At 35.6% G+C, this 22,506-nt stretch overlaps 11 protein-coding genes and 12 non-coding genes; 12 read left to right on the forward strand and 11 right to left on the reverse strand. All coding sequences in view use genetic code 11, as the record gives it.

The window, feature by feature from the left end:
• Positions 1-86: 86 nt before the first annotated feature.
• psbA (photosystem II protein D1) lies at positions 87-1,148 on the reverse strand. Its single transcript has one exon. The coding sequence runs from the start codon at positions 1,146-1,148 to the stop codon at positions 87-89; it is 1,062 nt and encodes a 353-aa protein (YP_001531263.1).
• A 234-nt stretch (positions 1,149-1,382) lies between these two features.
• trnK-UUU lies at positions 1,383-3,966 on the reverse strand. One transcript has 2 exons: positions 3,930-3,966; positions 1,383-1,417 (listed from the first exon to the last, which is right to left on the reverse strand). It is a non-coding gene; the product is annotated as a tRNA-Lys (tRNA).
• matK (maturase K) lies at positions 1,715-3,250 on the reverse strand. Its single transcript has one exon. The coding sequence runs from the start codon at positions 3,248-3,250 to the stop codon at positions 1,715-1,717; it is 1,536 nt and encodes a 511-aa protein (YP_001531264.1).
• A 578-nt stretch (positions 3,967-4,544) lies between the features above and the next one.
• Positions 4,545-5,652, reverse strand: rps16 (ribosomal protein S16). One transcript has 2 exons: positions 5,613-5,652; positions 4,545-4,774 (listed from the first exon to the last, which is right to left on the reverse strand). Exons 1-2 carry the CDS (start codon positions 5,650-5,652, stop codon positions 4,545-4,547), a joined length of 270 nt encoding a protein of 89 aa, YP_001531265.1.
• Positions 5,653-6,466: 814 nt separating this feature from the next.
• Positions 6,467-6,538, reverse strand: trnQ-UUG. Its single transcript has one exon. It is a non-coding gene; the product is annotated as a tRNA-Gln (tRNA).
• Positions 6,539-6,881: 343 nt separating this feature from the next.
• On the forward strand, positions 6,882-7,067 carry psbK (photosystem II protein K). The gene has a single exon. It carries the CDS (start codon positions 6,882-6,884, stop codon positions 7,065-7,067), a length of 186 nt encoding a protein of 61 aa, YP_001531266.1.
• A 414-nt stretch (positions 7,068-7,481) lies between these two features.
• psbI (photosystem II protein I) lies at positions 7,482-7,592 on the forward strand. Its single transcript has one exon. It carries the CDS (start codon positions 7,482-7,484, stop codon positions 7,590-7,592), a length of 111 nt encoding a protein of 36 aa, YP_001531267.1.
• Positions 7,593-7,713: 121 nt separating this feature from the next.
• trnS-GCU lies at positions 7,714-7,801 on the reverse strand. Its single transcript has one exon. It is a non-coding gene; the product is annotated as a tRNA-Ser (tRNA).
• Positions 7,802-8,782: 981 nt separating this feature from the next.
• Positions 8,783-9,844, forward strand: psbD (photosystem II protein D2). The gene has a single exon. It carries the CDS (start codon positions 8,783-8,785, stop codon positions 9,842-9,844), a length of 1,062 nt encoding a protein of 353 aa, YP_001531268.1.
• psbC (photosystem II protein CP43 chlorophyll apoprotein) lies at positions 9,792-11,213 on the forward strand. Its single transcript has one exon. The coding sequence runs from the start codon at positions 9,792-9,794 to the stop codon at positions 11,211-11,213; it is 1,422 nt and encodes a 473-aa protein (YP_001531269.1).
• Positions 11,214-11,368: 155 nt separating this feature from the next.
• Positions 11,369-11,456, reverse strand: trnS-UGA. The gene has a single exon. It is a non-coding gene; the product is annotated as a tRNA-Ser (tRNA).
• A 355-nt stretch (positions 11,457-11,811) lies between these two features.
• Positions 11,812-12,000, forward strand: psbZ (photosystem II reaction center Z protein). Its single transcript has one exon. It carries the CDS (start codon positions 11,812-11,814, stop codon positions 11,998-12,000), a length of 189 nt encoding a protein of 62 aa, YP_001531270.1.
• A 281-nt stretch (positions 12,001-12,281) lies between these two features.
• Positions 12,282-12,352, forward strand: trnG-GCC. Its single transcript has one exon. It is a non-coding gene; the product is annotated as a tRNA-Gly (tRNA).
• Positions 12,353-12,802: 450 nt separating this feature from the next.
• On the reverse strand, positions 12,803-12,876 carry trnfM-CAU. The gene has a single exon. It is a non-coding gene; the product is annotated as a tRNA-Met (tRNA).
• Positions 12,877-12,966: 90 nt separating this feature from the next.
• trnG-UCC lies at positions 12,967-13,716 on the reverse strand. One transcript has 2 exons: positions 13,694-13,716; positions 12,967-13,014 (listed from the first exon to the last, which is right to left on the reverse strand). It is a non-coding gene; the product is annotated as a tRNA-Gly (tRNA).
• A 1,174-nt stretch (positions 13,717-14,890) lies between these two features.
• Positions 14,891-14,962, forward strand: trnT-GGU. Its single transcript has one exon. It is a non-coding gene; the product is annotated as a tRNA-Thr (tRNA).
• Positions 14,963-15,498: 536 nt separating this feature from the next.
• trnE-UUC lies at positions 15,499-15,571 on the forward strand. The gene has a single exon. It is a non-coding gene; the product is annotated as a tRNA-Glu (tRNA).
• Positions 15,572-15,632: 61 nt separating this feature from the next.
• Positions 15,633-15,716, forward strand: trnY-GUA. The gene has a single exon. It is a non-coding gene; the product is annotated as a tRNA-Tyr (tRNA).
• A 363-nt stretch (positions 15,717-16,079) lies between these two features.
• Positions 16,080-16,153, forward strand: trnD-GUC. Its single transcript has one exon. It is a non-coding gene; the product is annotated as a tRNA-Asp (tRNA).
• A 473-nt stretch (positions 16,154-16,626) lies between these two features.
• On the forward strand, positions 16,627-16,731 carry psbM (photosystem II protein M). Its single transcript has one exon. The coding sequence runs from the start codon at positions 16,627-16,629 to the stop codon at positions 16,729-16,731; it is 105 nt and encodes a 34-aa protein (YP_001531271.1).
• Positions 16,732-17,009: 278 nt separating this feature from the next.
• On the reverse strand, positions 17,010-17,099 carry petN (cytochrome b6/f complex subunit N). Its single transcript has one exon. The coding sequence runs from the start codon at positions 17,097-17,099 to the stop codon at positions 17,010-17,012; it is 90 nt and encodes a 29-aa protein (YP_001531272.1).
• Positions 17,100-18,015: 916 nt separating this feature from the next.
• On the reverse strand, positions 18,016-18,086 carry trnC-GCA. Its single transcript has one exon. It is a non-coding gene; the product is annotated as a tRNA-Cys (tRNA).
• A 1,184-nt stretch (positions 18,087-19,270) lies between these two features.
• Positions 19,271-22,501, forward strand: rpoB (RNA polymerase beta subunit). The gene has a single exon. It carries the CDS (start codon positions 19,271-19,273, stop codon positions 22,499-22,501), a length of 3,231 nt encoding a protein of 1,076 aa, YP_001531273.1.
• Positions 22,502-22,506: the final 5 nt, after the last annotated feature.

Raw genomic sequence — 22,506 nt, forward strand, 5'->3', positions numbered from 1 at the left:
AAATACCCAATATCTTGCTAGAACAAGATATTGGGTATTTCTTTGTTTTATTTCTTCAAAAATTCCTATATGTTAGCAGAAAAACCTTATCCATTAAGAGATGGAACTTCAAGAGCAGCTAGGTCTAGAGGGAAGTTGTGAGCATTACGTTCGTGCATTACTTCCATACCAAGATTAGCTCGGTTGATGATATCAGCCCAAGTATTAATAACGCGACCTTGACTATCAACTACAGATTGGTTGAAATTGAAACCATTTAGGTTGAAAGCCATAGTACTAATACCTAAAGCAGTGAACCAGATTCCTACTACAGGCCAAGCAGCCAAGAAGAAGTGTAAAGAACGAGAGTTGTTGAAACTAGCATATTGGAAGATTAATCGGCCAAAATAACCATGAGCAGCCACAATATTATAAGTCTCTTCCTCTTGACCAAATTTGTAACCCTCATTAGCAGATTCATTTTCAGTAGTTTCCCTGATCAAACTAGAGGTTACCAAGGAACCATGCATAGCACTAAATAGGGAGCCGCCGAATACACCAGCTACACCTAACATGTGGAATGGATGCATAAGGATGTTGTGCTCTGCCTGGAATACAATCATAAAGTTGAAAGTACCAGATATTCCTAAAGGCATACCATCAGAGAAGCTTCCTTGACCAATAGGGTAAATCAAGAAAACAGCAGTAGCAGCCGCAACAGGAGCTGAGTATGCAACAGCAATCCAAGGACGCATACCCAAACGGAAACTAAGTTCCCACTCACGACCCATATAACAAGCTACACCAAGTAAGAAGTGTAGAACAATTAGCTCATAAGGACCACCATTGTATAACCACTCATCAACAGATGCAGCTTCCCAAATTGGGTAAAAGTGCAATCCGATCGCCGCCGAAGTAGGAATAATAGCACCAGAGATAATATTGTTTCCATAAAGTAAAGAACCAGAAACAGGCTCACGAATACCATCAATATCTACTGGAGGGGCAGCGATGAAGGCGATAATAAATACAGAAGTTGCGGTCAATAAAGTAGGGATCATCAAAACACCGAACCATCCGATGTAAAGACGGTTTTCAGTGCTAGTTATCCAGTTGCAGAAGCGACCCCACAGGCTTGTACTTTCGCGTCTCTCTAAAATTGCAGTCATGGTAAGATCTTGGTTTATTCAAATTGCAAGGACTCCCAAGCACACATATTAACTATAAATAATATAGATAATAGAAGGCTTGTTATTTAACAGTATAACATAGACTATATACCAATGTCAACCAAATCAGCTCAAGGATTGGATATCCATATAGCTAAATTAACCAAACAAAAAATTTTGTAAATGAAGTGAGTCCAAGTTAAAAACTAAGATTGGTCTTTTTTATTTTCCATATGGGTTGCCCGGGACTCGAACCCGGAACTAGTCGGATGGAGTAGATAATTGGTCCTTGTTACAATAGAGAAAAACCCCTCCCCAAATCGTGCTTGCATTTTTCATTGCACACGACTTTCCCTATGTAGAAATAGCCTATTTCTATTCCAAAGAGGAAGTTCTACTAATTTTTTAGTTTTTTTTATTTTTTATTCGTAAATTAGTAAGTGGATTCGCCTCCTCTTTATTATAATAAATTATTATAATAAAAAGAACATTTCAGAATGCAAAATATGAAAGTTTTATCTTGATCATTTATCAACCCTTTTCTGTTTATTAGTTCTGTTTAATGATTAATTAAGAGGCTTCACCAGGTCGTTGATACGTATAATATCAAAATACCAAATACGCTCACTGTGTGATCCACGGAAAGAACAAAGGGTTGTTTTGGTGAACATCAAAGAAAACACTAGCTCTTCTTCGGTAAAAAATTCTTCTAAAAATGCCGAACCTAATCGTTGCATAAAAGTTCGTACCGTGCTTTTATGTTTACGAGCTAAAGTTCTAGCGCATGAAAGTCGAAGTATATACTTTAGTCGATACAAAGTCCGTTTTTTTGAAGATCCACTATGATAATGAAAAAGATTTCTACATATCCGACCAAATCGATCAAGAATATCCCAATCTGATAAATCTGTCCAAATGGGTTTACTAATAGGATGGCCCGATCCAGTACAAAATTGAGCTTTTGATAAGTATCCTATGAGGGCAGTAGCGGGAACTATGGTATCCAATTTTTGGATTAGAGTATCTATTAGAAATGAATTATCCAGCATTTGATTCTTTACTAAGAAAGGACTTTTTGGTACACTTGAAAGGTACCCCATAAAATCAAAGCAAGAGTTTGCTAATTGGTTTAGATGGATCCTTCGCGGCTGAGTCCAAAAAGAGAAACAATATTGCCACAAATTGATAAGATACCATTTCCATTTTTTGTTCAAAAAAGGAGTACCTTTTGATGCAAAAAGGGCCTTTCCTTGATATCGAACATAATGCATAAGAGGATCCATAAAAAACCATATAGTTTTCCTAAAAAAACCAGGATACATTATCCAAAAATGTTCCATCTTCTTAGAAAAGTGGATTCGTTCCAAAAAAGTTCCTGAAGCTGCTAATGGTAAGCAAGAAGATTGTTTACGAAGAAACAACAAGAAAAATTCATATTCTGATACATAAGAGTTATATAGGAATCGAAATAGTCTTTTATTTTCTTTTTTTAAAAGAAAAATAGATTTCATTGAAGTAATAAAACTATTCCAATTTGAATAATTGTTGAGAAAGAATCGCAATAAATGCAAAGATGGAACATCTTGGATACGGTATTGAAGGAGTTGAACCAAGATTTCCAAATGGATAGGATAGGGTATTTCTATATGTGATAAATAATCCAAATGCACAAATTTGTCTTCTAAAAAGGAAAATATTGAATGAATAGAGTGTAAATTCTGAAACTTGGGTATCTCTTTTTCTTTCGGGCAAGGTAATTCTCGTAGCGAGAATGGAGTTTCTACAACGATCGCAAATCCCTCAGATAGAATCTGAGAATAAAACTCAGAATAAAAACCAATTTTGTAATCCAACAATCGATCCTGGTTAGGATGATTAACCGAGTTCATCCAAAAACTCTGCTGATACATTCGAATAATTAAACGTTTCACAAGTAGTGAACTAAATTTCTTGTTATTACAACTAAATATTTCCACAGGTTCGAAATCATTTAATCCATAATCATGGGCAAATGCATAAATATACTCCTGAAAGAGTAGTGGGTAGACAAAGTATTGTTGACGAGATTTGTGTTTTTCTGAATACCCTTCGAATTTTTCCATTTGTATTTCTACTTGAATCATAGAGAAGAAGAATTTCTTGGTTTATCAAATGATGATACATAGTGCAATATGGTCAGAACAGGGTATTTTTGAATACAAACCCTGGAAAGAAAGGTAGTCTAATCCACAGATCTTTTTCCGCTCCTTTTCTACCCAATTAGTTTATGTTTGTTCTAAATTACAAAAGAGAACAGAACAAATTTTTTATTTTTGCAGGCCAATTGCTCTTTTGACTTTGGAATAGAGCCTCTTTATCAATATACTGCTTCTTTTACACATTCAATCCATAATATCCCTTATTCAATTCATAATTAATAATAATTAGGATTTCTAAAAATAAAGAAAAAAAAAAGGGTCCACTCATGGGAAAACCCAACCTTTCCCCGCATCCGGCACTAATCTATTTTTAACGTCTAATTAGAGCGGGGAATCTTTCCAATTTGGAAGTTAAGCTCGTTGCTTTTTATTTTACCAGAATTGGAGCCAAGCTCTATCCATTTATTCACTAGACCCAGAAAATCGTAATTTTTATTCCATAAAAAAAAGAAATTGATTTTTTTACGACATGCTATTTTTTCCATTCATTACCCTTGAGGATCAGTCGTGGTCTTCTAGACTCTACCAAGAGTCTGGACGAATTTGTTGCTCCATCCAAATGTGTAAAAGATCATAGTCGCACTTAAAAGCCGAGTACTCTACCATTGAGTTAGCAACCCAGATAAAAAAAGATCTTAGATACGATCGAAATCCAAAAATCAATGGAATTACACCGCCCGCTTCTGTCAAAACATTGAATTAGCAAGACATCAAAAGAAAGAATTTATCGACCATGAAAAACACTCAAATGCCAAAATGAACAGGTCCGGTTAAATTCCATTAAGGTTAAAAAAAGAACGACCCCAACCAACCACGATGGCAAAACGCTCCTTTTTTTAGCTATTTTTATTTTAATAAAAAAAATCTTGTATGAAAATACATGCAAGAGGAACACCCTTATCATTTGAGCGAAGTGTAGGCAGAAAAATATAAATATGCAGTAAGGTCTATTGAACAAATAGAATTTGTAGGAGGATAAAGAGACCTATCTATCTACAAATTCTATTTGTTCAATAGACCTTTGTCAATGGAAATACAATGGTAAGAAAACAAATTAGATAGAAAAAGTAAATAAAATAGGGGCTTATATTGGATTGGCACGACATAAATCCAAATAGGACTAAGAAGGAGGTAAATTATGTCTAAATAATTAGAGAACGAGGAATACTAGTGATCTTCTTCTACTTTATTTATTCATTTAGTTCTTCAATAAACTCAAAGTTCTTTCTTTTTCTTTAAAGAATTCTGCCTTCCTTAAAATATCATAAACAGTTCTTGTCGGTTGAGCACCCTTTTCAAGGAAATAGAGAATAGCTGGAACATTTAAACAAGTTTGATTCTTTATCGGATCATAAAAACCTACTTTTCGAAGATCTCTTCCTTCTCTTCGAGATCGGACATCAATTGCAACGATTCGATAGACAGCTTATTGGGATAGAGGTAGATAAATAACGCCCCCCCCTAGAAACGTATAGGAGGTTTTCTCCTCATACGGCTCGAGAAAATGATTTGAATTTCTGTCTATAGTCTATAGTAATAGAAATTAGACTATGACGTGCATTAATTTCCTTACAGAAAAAACAAATTTCATTTATACTCATGACTCAAGTTGGCTAATTTTGACTGACAGACTTCAAAGACTAAATCCTTCCAAAATTTTTGAGTCGTCTCTAAACTCTTTTCTTTGTCTCATTTCGAGCGAATTTACTTTTATCCCTTATTCTGATCCAATTCTGTTGTTGAGACAATTGAAAATTGTGTTTACTTGTTCTGGAATCCTTTATCTTTGATTTGTGAAATCCTTGGGTTTAGACATTACTTCGGGAATTTCTATTCTTTTTTCTTTCAAAAGAGTAGCAACATACCCTCTTTTTCTTATTTCCTTCGATAAAGCATATCCCTCTTATATAGAAATCAAATAAGCCGGATTAATTCTGATATACTTTTAATTGAAAGAGTTTTCCCTATCTTCAAAAAGAGGACTTTCTTCTTATTTTAACCTTTCTATTTTTATATTAAGGATAGACTGACAAAGTTGGCCTAATTTATTAGTTTTCACTAACCCTAGATTCTTTCCCTTGATAAAAAATAAATTCTATTCGAGCTCGAGCTCCATCGTGTACTATAATTACTTAAAAACAAACAACCCAGCGCAAATTTGGTTCGGGAGGAATAGAACAGACTATGTCGAGCCAAGAGCATTTTCATTACTATGGAAAATGATGGATAGCAAAATCCACAATTGATCATGTCCTTCAAGTCGCACGTTGCTTTCTACCACATCGTTTTAAACGAAGTTTTACCATAACAAACATTCCTCTTTTCAGTGCAAAGTGGTATAGAGAATTGATCCAATATGGATGGAATCGTGAATAGTCATTGGTTTAGTTTTGTGTATACTAATTCAAACTTGCTGTATATGGAGTAATATGGATAAAAGAAAGTAAGTTTTTATTGGGAAAGCCTCCGATCCTATTTATTTAAGCCCATATTATATCATATGAATGAAACATAGTTCGAAAAAGACGACTAAACGGGTTTGCTTAAGACTTATTTATTATTAATATTAACCACCAGACGGCTCGAGATCATCAATTTTGAAGTGAGAAGAGAAGGATCCACTCTTCCCCAATAAATAAACTATCAACCTTCAAAAAAGTTTAATTAATTTAATTACTATATTAGAATTAGATTAGCAATATATTTCTTTCCTTTAGAATTAGATTAGCAATATATTTCTTTCCTTAAGAAAAAAAAAGAACTATAGTAACTAACATAAAATACTCCAATGAAAACATTGAAAGTTTTTGATAGTTAGAGAATTCTCGTACTTCCGTACTTCTTCGCCTTGAATACAAAAAAAAGTAAGAAAAAATATGATTAAGTGAATTTAAGTGATTTATAGTAGAAGCATATCCTAAATGTGACTGATAGACACAATTTTTTCATGAAAATAAAGATATTCAATTTGATTTGACTGGACTTAAGACTTTATTATGTTTTCTGAGAAAGAAAGTGAATGCTTAGAAATGCCTCTAATCTAAGAGTTCATAAGATACCATTATTCTCTTTAATAAATTAATAAACTTTTGTCTTTTGCGGAGCACTATCAGAAACAATCTGGGACGGAAGGATTCGAACCTCCGAGTAACGGGACCAAAACCCGCTGCCTTACCACTTGGCCACGCCCCATTTCGTTTTATGCGACACTAATAAACACTATTATGTTTATTTGTTATTCGTCAATCCCATTTCAATTATATAAAAAATGAGGAATATTCTCTTGCTAGTATTCTAGACATGCAGATAATATAGAATCAAAAAAATGCATTGATCATTACATGGAATTCTATTAAGATATTATATGAAAGTCGAATTTATTCCACTCACATTCGAGAGTGCGAATACAAGGAGGTATTTTGTGTTTGGGAAAGTACGAAGAAAAAAGATTTTGAATCTGCCTTCTCCTTTTTCCCTTAGAAAAATAACTCAATCAAAATCCAATTATTTACTCTACAAGAATGAAATGCTTGTTATGCCTAATATACTTAGTTTAACCTGTATCTTTTTTAATTCTGTTCTTTATCCGACTAGTTTTTTCTTTGCCAAATTGCCCGAAGCTTATGCTATTTTCAACCCCATCGTGGATGTTATGCCTGTCATACCTCTATTCTTTTTTCTATTAGCCTTTGTTTGGCAAGCTGCTGTAAGTTTTCGATGAAATGTTTAGTACTCTATCCTATCTACCAAATTGAATGGTGTTTTCATTCCAAAAAATGAAAAAAAAAATGGGTAAAAGGCGAGAACTTTTATATTTTTATATTATGAACCTTCAACTCTAAAATGCAAATTCTTCTACATTGAATGGATAGCTGCATCAATAAATTTTGATCAGCCTTTCTACCCTTCTGCACCTACGTTGAGCAGGTTTAGGTACCTACACAATACCTAACAATATTTTTTATATTGATAAGAGTGCTTATTATAAATGAATTCTTCCAATTTTTTTTCAAGAATTCATTTTTGCATTTTGAACTATAAAAATAAAAAATAAACAAAATTCATCGTAGTGGATCCATGTGGTAAGGAAAAACTGGTAATCTATTCCTTAAAAAAAAATCTTGGAGATTATGTAATGCTTACTCTCAAACTTTTTGTTTATACAGTAGTAATATTTTTTGTTTCCCTATTTATCTTTGGATTCTTATCTAATGACCCAGGACGGAATCCTGGGCGCGAGGAGTAAAAATTCCATTTTTTTTTTTCATTTTTTCTTACAAATTGGATTTGGTTCGTACATTTATCTATGAGCAAATCCGGGGGTCAGAATTCCTTCCAATTTGAAAGTCCAAAATGATCCGAGGGAGCGGAAAGAGAGGGATTCGAACCCTCGGTACAAAAAAATTGTACAACGGATTAGCAATCCGCCGCTTTAGTCCACTCAGCCATCTCTCCCTGTTCCAAATCAAAAGGTTTACGTGATATGATAGAGACAAGAAATAAGGATTGCAAAAACCCTTTTTTTTTCTTTCAAAAGTATATAAAAATTATATTGCCAATTCCATTTTAGTTCTATTCTTTTTTCTTAATGTTAATAAAAAAAATAAGAAAATTCTTGTTTTTTCTTTCTAAAAACCAATATCGGCCGAGAGACAATCAGATAGATTTTCTCTTTAGCGGGCATTTCCCTATAAGACTTGTTATAATAAAACAAGCAGGTTATATATAAAAAAAAGAAAAAACGCTTTTTTGTCGATTGTCAATTATTTATCAAGAAAGCAAAAAGGGTTCTTATCAAACCCAACATAAAATTGGAAAGAACCATAAAGTAAGTAGATCTGACTCCTTGAATAATGCCTCTATCCGCTATTCTGATATATAAATTCGATGTGGATCAAATTGTATAAGCGAATTTTTTTTTATTTCCTTAGACTTATACCGCGCAAGACAAGAATTTTTTTTTATTTACGATTTTATATTCTTGTTACTAGATGTTCTATAGGAATAAGAAGAAATCGCAACTCCTTTCCGCTACACATAAAAATAGATTTCGAAAGTCCTTTTTTTTTTAGAATCCTCCTTTTCTGTTCTTCCACCCATGAAATAGAGAGGGAATGAGAATATAGGGGTTACTTTTATTTTCATTTTTCCCTTAAAAGATAGGCTTTCAAATTTCAAATAGGAGTCATGGAATAATGCTGAATTGAAATGTTTATTTCTAGAGTATAAGAAAAACAAATCGAATAAAATTCATGGATTTACCACGACCCCGGTTGTGCCTCCATAGATAAAAATAAAAAATTTATATCTTCGAGACCATTGAAAAAGGGCATTGAACGAGAAACAAATCGTCCACAGATAATAAAACTATCATATGCCTTGGAAGTGACGTGAGGTGCTCGGAAATGGTTGAAGTAATTGAATAGGAGGATCACTATGACTATAGTCCTTGGTAGAGTTCCTAAAGAAGAAAATGATCTATTTGATACTATGGATGACTGGTTACGAAGGGACCGTTTCGTTTTTGTAGGATGGTCTGGCCTATTGCTCTTTCCTTGTGCTTATTTCGCTTTAGGGGGTTGGTTTACAGGGACAACTTTTGTAACTTCTTGGTATACCCATGGATTGGCTAGTTCCTATTTGGAAGGTTGTAATTTCTTAACCGCAGCAGTTTCTACCCCTGCCAATAGTTTAGCACACTCTTTGTTGCTACTATGGGGGCCGGAAGCACAAGGAGATTTTACTCGTTGGTGTCAATTAGGCGGTTTATGGACGTTTGTAGCTCTCCACGGGGCTTTTGCACTAATAGGTTTCATGTTACGCCAATTTGAACTTGCTCGGTCTGTTCAATTGCGGCCTTATAATGCAATCTCATTCTCTGGTCCAATCGCGGTTTTTGTTTCTGTATTCCTTATTTATCCACTGGGGCAATCTGGTTGGTTCTTTGCGCCGAGTTTTGGCGTAGCAGCAATATTTCGATTCATCCTTTTCTTCCAAGGATTTCATAATTGGACGTTGAACCCATTTCATATGATGGGAGTTGCCGGAGTATTAGGCGCGGCTCTGCTATGCGCTATTCATGGAGCGACCGTAGAAAACACTCTATTTGAGGACGGTGATGGTGCAAATACCTTCCGCGCTTTTAACCCAACTCAAGCTGAAGAAACTTATTCAATGGTCACGGCTAACCGCTTTTGGTCCCAAATCTTTGGTGTTGCTTTTTCCAATAAACGTTGGTTACATTTCTTTATGCTATTTGTACCCGTCACCGGTTTATGGATGAGTGCTATTGGCGTAGTAGGCCTGGCTCTGAACTTACGTGCCTATGACTTTGTTTCCCAGGAAATCCGTGCAGCGGAAGATCCTGAATTTGAGACTTTCTACACCAAAAATATTCTTTTAAACGAGGGTATTCGTGCGTGGATGGCAGCTCAGGATCAGCCTCATGAAAATCTTATATTCCCTGAGGAGGTTCTACCACGTGGAAACGCTCTTTAATGGAACTTTCGTTTTAGCTGGTCGTGACCAAGAAACCACCGGCTTTGCTTGGTGGGCTGGGAATGCCAGACTTATCAATTTGTCCGGTAAGCTACTTGGAGCTCACGTAGCTCATGCCGGATTAATCGTATTCTGGGCCGGAGCAATGAACCTATTTGAAGTGGCTCATTTCGTACCAGAAAAGCCCATGTATGAACAAGGCTTAATTTTACTTCCACACTTAGCTACTCTAGGTTGGGGAGTAGGACCAGGGGGAGAAGTTCTAGATACTTTTCCGTACTTTGTATCTGGAGTACTTCACCTAATTTCCTCCGCAGTCTTAGGCTTCGGTGGCATTTATCACGCGCTTCTGGGCCCTGAGACTCTTGAGGAATCTTTTCCATTTTTTGGTTATGTATGGAAAGATAGAAATAAAATGACTACAATTTTGGGTATTCACTTAATTTTGTTAGGTCTAGGTTCTTTTCTTTTAGTACTTAAGGCTCTTTATTTTGGCGGTGTATATGATACCTGGGCCCCTGGGGGGGGAGATGTAAGAAAGATTACCAATTTGACTCTTAGCCCCAGTGTTATATTTGGTTATTTACTAAAATCTCCTTTTGGGGGAGAAGGGTGGATTGTTAGTGTGGATGATTTAGAAGATATAATTGGTGGACATGTATGGTTGGGTTTCATTTGTGTATTTGGCGGAATTTGGCATATCTTAACCAAACCCTTTGCATGGGCTCGCCGTGCATTTGTATGGTCTGGAGAAGCTTACTTGTCTTATAGTTTAGCTGCTTTATCTGTCTTTGGTTTTATCGCTTGTTGTTTTGTATGGTTCAATAATACGGCTTATCCGAGTGAGTTTTATGGACCCACCGGGCCAGAAGCTTCTCAAGCTCAGGCATTTACTTTTCTAGTTAGAGATCAGCGTCTTGGAGCTAATGTGGGATCTGCTCAAGGACCCACAGGTTTAGGTAAATATCTAATGCGTTCCCCAACTGGGGAGGTTATCTTTGGAGGGGAAACTATGCGTTTTTGGGACCTTCGCGCTCCATGGTTAGAACCTCTAAGGGGCCCCAATGGTTTGGACTTGAATAGGTTGAAAAAAGATATACAACCTTGGCAAGAACGACGTTCAGCAGAATATATGACCCACGCCCCTTTAGGCTCTTTAAATTCTGTGGGTGGCGTAGCTACCGAGATCAATGCAGTTAATTATGTCTCTCCTAGAAGTTGGTTATCAACTTCTCATTTTGTTCTAGGATTCTTCTTTTTTGTGGGCCATTTGTGGCATGCAGGAAGAGCCCGAGCTGCTGCAGCAGGTTTTGAAAAGGGAATCGATCGTGATTTGGAACCTGTTCTTTACATGAATCCTCTTAACTAAGATTTTCTTATTTATACCTGTTCTAATGTTTTATTTTTTTCTGTTCTGGCTCGGTTATTCCATCTAGCCGAGCCATTCATTCCTTTTTATGAAAGAAAGATAAGGGACAGAATAAAGATAAAAAATTCAAGAAACAAGCATATTCAATAAGCAAAAGGAGAGAGAGGGATTCGAACCCTCGATAGTTCCTAGAACTATACCGGTTTTCAAGACCGGAGCTATCAACCACTCAGCCATCTCTCCACAGCCTAATCCCTATTTTACTCGTACAAGTAGAACATAGCCATATAAAAAGATCTACTAACCCCTAGAAAGATCTCAGATGCAAGTCCCTTTTCGACATATCTCTGTATACTGTATACACAGATACATGATCCGCTATACCAGCTTGTGAAATAAAGACTAAATCCCCTCTCCTCACCCCCATATGCAAATAAAAAAAGCGGTTAAGTAAAAAAAAAAGTTTTAATTAAAGAGAAGAATCAATGGATTCATGATTAAACCCCTCCTACTTCTTGTATTTTTTTACAATTTTGGTTAAGTGAGGGATCAAATATGTAGTCAACTTTATTTGATGGTAGTTTGGAGGATTAGAAATATGACTATTGCTTTCCAATTAGCTGTTTTTGCATTAATTGCGACTTCCTCAGTCTTAGTAATTAGTGTACCCCTTGTATTTGCTTCTCCTGATGGTTGGTCAAATAATAAAAACGTTGTATTTTCCGGTACATCATTATGGATTGGACTAGTCTTTCTCGTAGCTATTCTAAATTCTCTCATTTCTTAAATTTGTTTAGTATTTAGTAGCCCGATACAAAATAAATAAAAAGGCCATTTCTTGAAAAAAAAATTTCGAATAGTGAGACGCATTAAAATTAAAACGCAATTTGCATTCTGAATTGCTAGTTCTTCTCTTTCAGTATTACGAAATTCCAGTCCCATTAGAATATTCATTGACAGACAATAAAAATAAGGAAAACTCTAATATAATAGAAAATGAAACGAAACGGTCGACCCAGACATAGACGGTCGACCCAAGTGGATATACGCTATAAAATATATAGCGTAGCGAGCGTAGTTCAATGGTAAAACATCTCCTTGCCAAGGAGAAGATACGGGTTCGATTCCCGCCGCTCGCCCACTTAATTTAGTAAAGTACTATGATAAAAAGTTTAGTTTAGTTGACTGTTTAACTACTTATATTAAATTAAGTATTAATTAGAATTAGGTGCTAGTCTAGTACCGTATCCCTTACTATTCTTACCCTTCTTTTGCATCCCACTCAAAAAAAGGGGGCGCTACAGAGCCGGAAAGGGCTACCTAAATCAGGTATTTACTAAGACAAACAAATCGGGTATTCACTAAGACAAACAACTGGCAAACTGCTTTTAAAGAGGAGGACTGCGCCTTTACTTTCATTTCATTTTTCTTTTCCGCAAGGTCGGGAGGGGTCCTGCATGTTCTTCTTGTGGAGGTAAGTGCCTTCGCAAACTGCTCAATTTTGCCCTCTAGGGCCGGGAACTCGTGAATAAAAGTTGGCCCAAAGAAAGAGAATAGTCCTTTTATTTTTATATAGACTGCTAAGTTAAGTGCGGAGACGGGAATCGAACCCGTGACCTCAAGGTTATGAGCCTCGTGAGCTACCAAACTGCTCTACTCCGCTCTGGAGTACCAAAAACTGGTGGACAAAAAAGGTTGAATACAGGCCTTTACCATGTCTAGACAAAAGGAATACTCCTTTTATAGAGAATGGAGCGGGTAGCGGGAATCGAACCCGCATCGTTAGCTTGGAAGGCTAGGGGTTATAGTCGACGTTGATTTATTATTTTTAACGTCTCTAATTCAAAACCGAACATGAAATTTTTATTTCATTCGGCTCCTTTATGGATATTCCCACCACTTAACATCTATGTCAGCTTTTCTATTTGAATGGAACCAAAAGCTCTCTGCTTTCTAGATGATCCTTATAGAATAGGAGATAGAAATTCTATCTAAATCCATCTAATCTACTTATCTTCGTTCCCTAATTTCATTCAAGGGATCCTGAGGAAAAGAATTGAGTTTCCACCGAGCTGGAACAATATGCTGATGGTTCTAGTAAACCAAAACTATCGTTTTTTAGCTATTTGGCTTCCTTATTCCTTTTTTAACAAAAGAAGATTTAGTTACGATTGGAAATAAACTTTTTTGTATCTTCAGCCATAGATCCTTTACTCATATTTTAAAAATTGGAATACTTAAAATCCAATGCAAAATTATGCTTCGCGACTCTGTACTCATAATCCAATTTGTATTTTGGATGCAATTTCCATTAGTCTTTGGATACAAATCGCGAGAATGTATATTCTTCCTCAATATGCTATTGAGAGGAAAAGGATTAAATCCTTTATAAGAACTAAAGTTTTCATCGGAATAGAAAAAACTTAAGGATGCCTTAAGTATATCATTTCAAATTCAGTTATTAATAGAACGAATCACACTTTTACCACTAAACTATACCCGCTACATGTAGATTATGATATAAACAGTACCCTTTGTCAAGCATATCCAAAGGTTAATGACACTGAGCCGTTGGTATTTCTACTTGGATCGCTGGCCTTTACTTTAGGATTTAGATAGCCCCTCCCCTCTGGTATATAAAATACTTACATCTTTTCTTACCATGCCAATAGCTTCTGAATCAAATGTATGTATTTCAATTAGGATCCTATTCTACGGTTACGACTACAATGATCATTATTTACTTTGCGAGGACGTAAGTGCGCGAGACTGCTGTACTGAATAGTTTTATTATTCCTCCAATATACATACACCAGGGGATATAGGAGGTAACACTGTCCCTATAAATTCCTTTTTTCCTTTCCTTTTTTGTTCAATTCTAAACAAAAAAATTATGGAGGATGTTTCCCCCCCCCCCGCTTATCATTAAGTCCGAGCCGTAGAGAAAGTCTATAGCTTGATAGAAGTAAGAAACAAAGAGTCATCAGTTAAAGAAAAAACAGACAGGACCGACGGATTTACCTGATGTAAAGAAGATCCTAAAAGTATCCGGTTAGTCGATTCTCTTCATTTATCACTTTCCTCTCTCTCCTTTTTTCCACTAACTCAATTCTAGTTTATTGGATTCTTGTTTAAAAGAATCAAAATAGAACTAAGAACACATAAAAAAGAGCATAGAAGATCAAGACCATTACCAAATGTTCCCCCCAAGACTCATATTGGGTATCTATTCCCTTTCTTTTCCCGTTAGGATCGGAAATCTTAGAAATCTTATATTTTGCATATCCATATACCATGGAATTCTTAGGGTTCCAGAATATGCTTATTTTACTAGTCTTCGGAAACGGAAAACCCTGAACCAAGAAGATTTAGGTATGTAGGGTATGGTTTTTTTATTGTGTCCACTCTTTCTTCACGTATTTTATTATATAAAAATAAAATATTTATATAAAATAAAAATAAAAAAACCTCTACTTTAGTTTTGAGTTTTGTGCAATTTGTGCAAGTTATAAGCAAGATTTTGGGCTCTCAAGATTTTGAACCTTGTCATGACTAAACTTCTATATATCGATATATAGATATATAATCTCTACATCTCTATGTATACATATATTATGTACATTATGCAGTAGATCCATAATGGGAAATCAAATGGCTAAATTTTTTTTTAATAAAAAGCCCTTTTAACTCAGTGGTAGAGTAATGCCATGGTAAGGCATAAGTCATCGGTTCAAATCCGATAAAGGGCTTTTAAAATTAGTGGTAGAGTAATGCCGTGCTAAGACGTAAGTCCTCGGTTCGAATCTGATAGAATACTTTATCTACTAAAATTCATTCACTTTTTTCTTTGTTTTTGAAACTTTCTCCATTTTTTATAGAATTTTATGACTTAGTGCGGGATGCATTCATTTTGGGTCTGAACACTAAATAAAGCAAAAAAAAAAAAAAAGAAATTGTACTCTTTTTCATCTTAGATCAATCAAATAACTACCTGTACTGAACTAATACTAATATAGATATAGAATCCCTCCTATTTCATAATCCATTCTTATTCTATAACCCTTTAATTTAAATAAATTTCCCTAAAAAGTAGGGGATGGTCCATGAATTAATCTAACCATCAACTAAAAAAAAACATAACGGAAAAGTAGGAAAAACTCTTTGCTTTGGATCTAGTTATACTTTGCGAGTATATTGACAATTCCAAAAAACTGCTCATACTATGATTATAGTATAATCACAGTATAATCACGAGCGGTTGTATATGGCCTTATCGTCTAGTGATGCCCCTATCGTCTAGTGGTTCAGGACATCTCTCTTTCAAGGAGGCAGCGGGGATTCGACTTCCCCTGGGGGTAGGGAGTATTTTGAAAGGAGATTAATCATAGATTATCAAAAATCCTAGAATAAATTCTTCCTGGGTCGATGCCCGAGCGGTTAATGGGGACGGACTGTAAATTCGTTGACGATATGTCTACGCTGGTTCAAATCCAGCTCGGCCCAAAAATTTAGGACTTCGTGAATATGAACTAAATCCTTTTGATTTTCTTCCATTCCATAAAATAAAATGTCAGATCTCTGATCTATAGAAATAAAAGATAAAGAAAAAAGGGAGAAATTGGATTTCTAACCCATATCTCTCTCATTCCTTTCTTACAAACAAAATAGTTTTTCTTATTGAAGGGTGAATTATTATCCATTTTTAGTGAGAAAAAATCACGACATACTAGATTATGTCACTCTCACTATAACCACCTGATAATATGTGGGTGTGTAGTATATGATTCGTCTATTTCTTAGAGTAGGACAGACGAATCGAATCTTCTTATGGTTCTATTTAAGAATAGGTATGCCATACACCCCGCGGGGATTGTAGTTCAATTGGTCAGAGCACCGCCCTGTCAAGGCGGAAGCTGCGGGTTCGAGCCCCGTCAGTCCCGAACTAGGGTTCAATGAATGGAGAAATTCATATTTCCTTTTTATTTAAGACCTCTTTTGCCCATCTCAGTTCTACTGCTTATTTGGATGTCTATGTGACCCATAGAAAGTTGGTCATATAATACATACATACAATTATGTATGTATAACTATAAGAAAAAGGAGGGGGAATTAGATAAGATTAAGAAAGATCGTGGATTAGAGGTATAGAAAATAAAAGTGGAAAAAGATTAAAAAAATAGGGAATTCCTAACCCAATCAAAAAAACCATTTTGGTCTTAGTATGGATAGAGGATCTTCCTATTACTATTCCACTCTCAACTATGAATTGATTTGATAGATCCGATATTCATAATATTGAATTGATTCAGTATTATCAGAATGCAAACCCTACCCTTGAATTTACAGGATACCCCTTTTTCCTCTCCATGGGATTACATCCCGAGTTATTGTGAAAATAAAAAATAAAGAGGTTATGGAAGTCAATATTCTCGCATTTATTGCTACTGCACTGTTCATTCTAATTCCTACTGCTTTTTTACTTATTATTTATGTAAAAACAGTCAGCCAAAATGATTAATTGGAATTCTAATTAATCATTGAAGACATCCAAAAAGGGATTAAATAAAAAAAATCCAAGTCTTAAATGAAAGGATCTGGTTGGAATCTTAAAGTGTGGTAGAAAAAACTACATATAGTTTTTTCTACCACACTTTAGAGTTTTTCTATTATATTATCGGAATGAAACTAAAGAAAAAGATTAAAGAATAATGTTTGACAAAATGATTAATGCAAAATGATCAATTAAAGAAAAGAGTTTATACAACAATTCGATTACTCAATCAATTAGTAGTATCCCTAGAGTCCACTCCTCCCCCATACTACTAGTGAAAGAGAGAATGTAAAGACTACCATTAAAGCAGCCCAAGCGAGACTTACTATATCCATCTAAATTATGTCTCCTATTTCTATGAAGGAATTATTCTACTATTGATCAATAATCATAGTGGAATCAAGGGTACAGAGTCAAAAAGGGACTCTCCCCTAAGGCTATGGATCAATCAGTTCAAGGAATTTACCCCTAACAAATTCTTATAGGAATTCCGATAGAATTAGAGAGCATTAAGTATAAATACGATACATAGCCCTTTTTTTTTCATTAAAAAATAGTACAGGAATGATGTCCTGAATAGAAGAAGCGGAAATAGGAATATTTTTGATTCCTTTTGTTTGTTACTCTTTTTTTATTTTTATAAGCAAAGGACGCCCAAATATACCATAAAATTATGGATAGATAAATATTTATTGGATACTATACCTACCTTACCCATGTTTATTTTTGACCTAAAGCCTACAGCCCTGCTTTCTATCATTCTATGAAAGAATGAAGAGACTTTATCCACAACACAAATCATAAATTAATTTATGATCGGCCTATTTAATCTGATTATCCCTCGAATAAGTAGTCCTTACTTTAGTGTATGTAGGTAAAATAAGATGTATGATAATGTATGATAATTAGGAAGTCTTGGTATTCCTTCACGGAGTCCCTTCTTCAATCTTAAATTGAAAAAAAAAGAAATGCCCCTTAGGGGCATTTCTTTGGATACCAAGATTTTTGGGATCTTAGCCTCGTCGTTTTCAATTCTCAAATCGAACCAATATCCCTATTGGTAACCATTTTGGCCACTACCCCCAAAACAAACCCTAGTTTGAGGATAGAACTATGGTATGGATTCTCAAAACCCAGTATCAGCAGGCCTAGTTACTCTCTTCCCCGAACTTATGCAGAGTACGAATTTATCGAGTTCGATCAGTACTATAAAACCTAAGTATTTTATTAAACTTAAGTATTTTATTGATGAGGCGGCACCCAGATTTGAACTGGGGATAAAGGATTTGCAGTCCCCTGCCTTACCGCTTGGCCATGCCGCCAAAAAATCCGAGGGAAAATCGAGAAAAGAGGAAGTATTCATCCACGTTTTCTTACGAAAAACCCTTTTATTTTGAATATAATTCTACTTACTTTTTTTCCAATCTAAAAAAAAAAAAAGATTCCTGCTTTTTTTGCTCCAGTTTCTATTACTCTCTTCAATAGATTCTATCTTAAAACATACATTGTTAACACAATAAAACTTTCTGTTTCTTTCTATTGAGATTAAAAAGGAGAAAAAGTGGATTTATAGTCACAGGCTTAAAAATTCAGAACAAATTGGAACCATTAACTAGAATTCTATCTTTTTTTAATTGCAGTAGTGAACGACTCTTAAACTTAAATAGGTATTATCTCCCCCGTCCTTTTCTTTTAATGGCATAATAAAATTATTATGGCTTTATGCCTAATCCGTGTATAGATAAACTCTAGGCCTGAACAGCATTATTATCCAAAGATCCCCCTTATGTACATATCTCTATGGGGAATCGTGCTTTCATTTTTCAAAGCATTAAATATCTTGAATAAAAAAAAAGGAAATTTGCTCTGATATAGAGTATAACCTGACTATCTTGGTCTGTCCAAGTGAAAGAAATTACGATAAAAGAAAAGCATGGCTATGTGGAGAGGTAGATAACTAGATTGGCATGTACTTAAAAAAAGGACTTACTTTATTTTATAATTCTACAAGGAAATCCTAAATTTTATAGCAATTCTACTACTCCAAAATAAAAAAGAACCCGCAAATTCTTTTTTGAAATTTAAAGTAAGCGCGCTATTCTAAATCGAAGTAAAGCCAAACTTTCTCAAACTTTCTAGTCTATTTATTATATTAAATTATGGCTTTATTACATTAATAGAAAGGAAATAAAATGAGAAATCTTTGCCATCCAATCTGATTAGAATATCATGAAAGTCTAATTGGCATAATTTTTTTCTAGGAATGTTTTATCAATTCATTTTCATTCCATTTGTACCCCTGGCAAACTCGAACTTTCGTAAAAATGGTCTCTATTCATATGTATGAAATACATATATGAAATACGTATGTGGAGTTCCCTAGAATTTCATGTGATTCAGTAAACAGAATATAGATTCCATGATTGCTAGATCGATCCGTAGGGATTGATGAAGAATGAGCTGATAATGGAATTTTTCTTTGATAAACAGGAAACTTAAGATTAAGATGCTCCGGAATGGAAACGAGGGAATGTCCACAATACCCGGATTTAGTCAGATCCAATTCGAGGGATTTTGCAGGTTCATTAATCAAGCCCTGGCAGAAGAACTTAACAAGTTTCCAGCAATTAAAGATCCAGATCACGAAATTGCATTTCAATTATTTGCGAAAGGATATCAATTGCTAGAACCCTCGATAAAAGAAAGGGATGCTGTGTATGAATCACTTACCTATTCTTCCGAATTATATGTATCCGCGAGATTAATTTTCGGTTTCGATGTGCAAAAGCAAACCATTTCTATTGGAAACATTCCTATAATGAATTCCTTAGGAACCTTTATTATAAATGGAATATACCGAATTGTGATCAATCAAATATTGCTAAGTCCTGGTATTTACTACCGCTCGGAATTAGATCATAAGGGAATTTCTATCTACACCGGGACTATAATATCAGATTGGGGAGGAAGATCAGAATTAGCAATTGATAAAAAAGAAAGGATATGGGCTCGCGTGAGTAGAAAACAAAAGATATCTATTCTAGTTCTATCATCAGCTATGGGTTCGAATCTAAGAGAAATTCTAGATAATGTTTCCTACCCTGAAATTTTTTTGTCTTTCCCGAATGCTAAGGAAAAGAAGAGGATTGAGTCAAAAGAAAAAGCTATTTTGGAGTTTTATCAACAATTTGCTTGTGTAGGTGGGGACCTGGTATTTTCGGAGTCCTTATGTGAGGAATTACAAAAGAAATTTTTTCAGCAAAAATGTGAATTAGGAAGGATTGGTCGCCGAAATATGAATCGGAGGCTTAATCTTGATATACCTCAGAACAATACATTCTTGTTACCACGAGATGTATTGGCCGCTACAGATCATTTGATTGGAATGAAATTTGGAACGGGTATACTTGACGATGACGATATGAATCACTTGAAAAATAAACGTATTCGTTCGGTTGCGGATCTGTTACAAGATCAATTTGGACTGGCTCTTGGTCGTTTACAACATGCAGTTCAAAAAACTATCCGTAGAGTATTCATACGTCAATCGAAACCGACTCCCCAAACTTTGGTAACTCCAACTTCAACTTCGATTTTATTAATAACTACTTATGAGACCTTTTTTGGCACATACCCGTTATCTCAAGTTTTTGATCAAACGAATCCATTGACACAAACTGTTCATGGGCGAAAAGTGAGCTGTTTAGGTCCTGGAGGGTTGACAGGGAGAACTTCAAGTTTTCGGAGCCGAGATATTCATCCGAGTCACTATGGGCGTATTTGTCCAATTGACACGTCTGAAGGAATCAATGTTGGACTTACTGGATCCTTAGCAATTCATGCGAGAATTAATCACTTGTGGGGATCCATAGAGAGCCCGTTTTATGAAATATCTGCTGAGAAAGCAAAAAAAAAAAAATCAAGACAGGTAGTTTATCTATCACCAAATAGAGATGAATATTATATGATAGCAGCAGGAAATTCTTTGTCCTTGAATCAAGGTATTCAGGAAGAGCAGGTTGTTCCAGCTAGATACCGTCAAGAATTCCTGACTATTGCATGGGAACAGATTCATGTTAGAAGTATTTTTCCTTTCCAATATTTTTCTATTGGAGGTTCTCTCATTCCTTTTATTGAGCACAATGATGCGAATCGGGCTTTAATGAGTTCTAATATGCAGCGCCAAGCAGTTCCCCTTTCTCGGTCCGAGAAGTGCATTGTTGGAACTGGATTGGAACGCCAAACAGCTCTAGATTCGGGGGTTTCCGTTATAGCCGAACGCGAGGGAAAGATCCTTTCTACTGATAGTCATAAGATCCTTTTATCAAGTAGTGGGAAGACTCTAAGTATTCCTTTAGTTAACCACCGTCGCTCTAACAAAAATAATTGTATGCACCAAAAATCGCGGGTTCCACGGGGTAAATCCATTAAAAAAGGACAAATTTTAGCAGAGGGAGCTGCTACAGTTGGGGGGGAACTTGCTTTAGGAAAAAACGTATTAGTAGCTTATATGCCATGGGAAGGTTACAATTTTGAAGACGCAGTACTAATTAGCGAACGTTTGGTATATGAAGATATTTATACCTCTTTTCACATCCGGAAATATGAAATTCAGACGGATACGACAAGCCAAGGCTCCGCTGAAAAAATAACTAAAGAAATACCACATCTAGAAGCACATTTACTCCGCAATTTGGACAGAAATGGAGTGGTTAGGTTGGGATCCTGGGTAGAAACTAGTGATATTTTAGTAGGTAAATTAACGCCTCAGATAGCGAGTGAATCGTCGTATATCGCGGAAGCTGGATTACTACGGGCCATATTTGGCCTTGAGGTATCCACTTCAAAAGAAACTTCTCTCAAATTACCTATAGGCGGAAGAGGGCGCGTTATCGATGTGAAATGGATCCAGAGGGACCCCCTCGACATAATGGTTCGTGTATATATTTTACAGAAACGTGAAATCAAAGTTGGGGATAAAGTAGCTGGAAGACATGGGAATAAGGGAATCATTTCCAAAATTTTGCCTAGGCAAGATATGCCCTATTTGCAAGATGGAACACCTGTTGATATGGTCTTCAATCCCTTAGGAGTACCCTCCCGAATGAATGTGGGACAAATATTTGAAAGCTCGCTCGGATTAGCGGGGGATCTGCTAAAGAAACATTATAGAATAGCACCCTTTGATGAGAGATATGAGCAAGAGGCTTCAAGAAAACTTGTGTTTTCAGAATTATATGAAGCCAGTAAAGAAACAAAAAATCCATGGGTATTTGAACCCGAGTACCCGGGAAAAAGCAGAATATTTGATGGAAGAACAGGAGACCCCTTCGAACAACCTGTTCTAATAGGGAAGTCCTATATCTTAAAATTAATTCATCAAGTTGATGAGAAAATTCATGGGCGTTCGACTGGGCCCTACTCACTTGTTACACAACAACCCGTTAGAGGAAGAGCCAAGCAAGGGGGACAACGAGTAGGAGAAATGGAAGTTTGGGCTTTAGAAGGATTTGGTGTTGCTCATATTTTACAAGAGATACTTACTTATAAGTCTGACCATCTTATAGCTCGCCAAGAAATACTTAATGCTACGATCTGGGGAAAAAGAATACCTAATCACGAGGATCCTCCAGAATCTTTTCGAGTGCTCGTTCGAGAACTACGATCTTTGGCTCTAGAACTGAATCATTTCCTTGTATCTGAGAAGAACTTCCAGGTTACTAGGGAGGAAGTTTGATCGGA

The sequence above is a fragment of the chloroplast genome of Lolium perenne (assembly GCF_019359855.2).
Source record: "Lolium perenne chloroplast, complete genome".
NCBI lineage: Eukaryota > Viridiplantae > Streptophyta > Magnoliopsida > Poales > Poaceae > Lolium > Lolium perenne.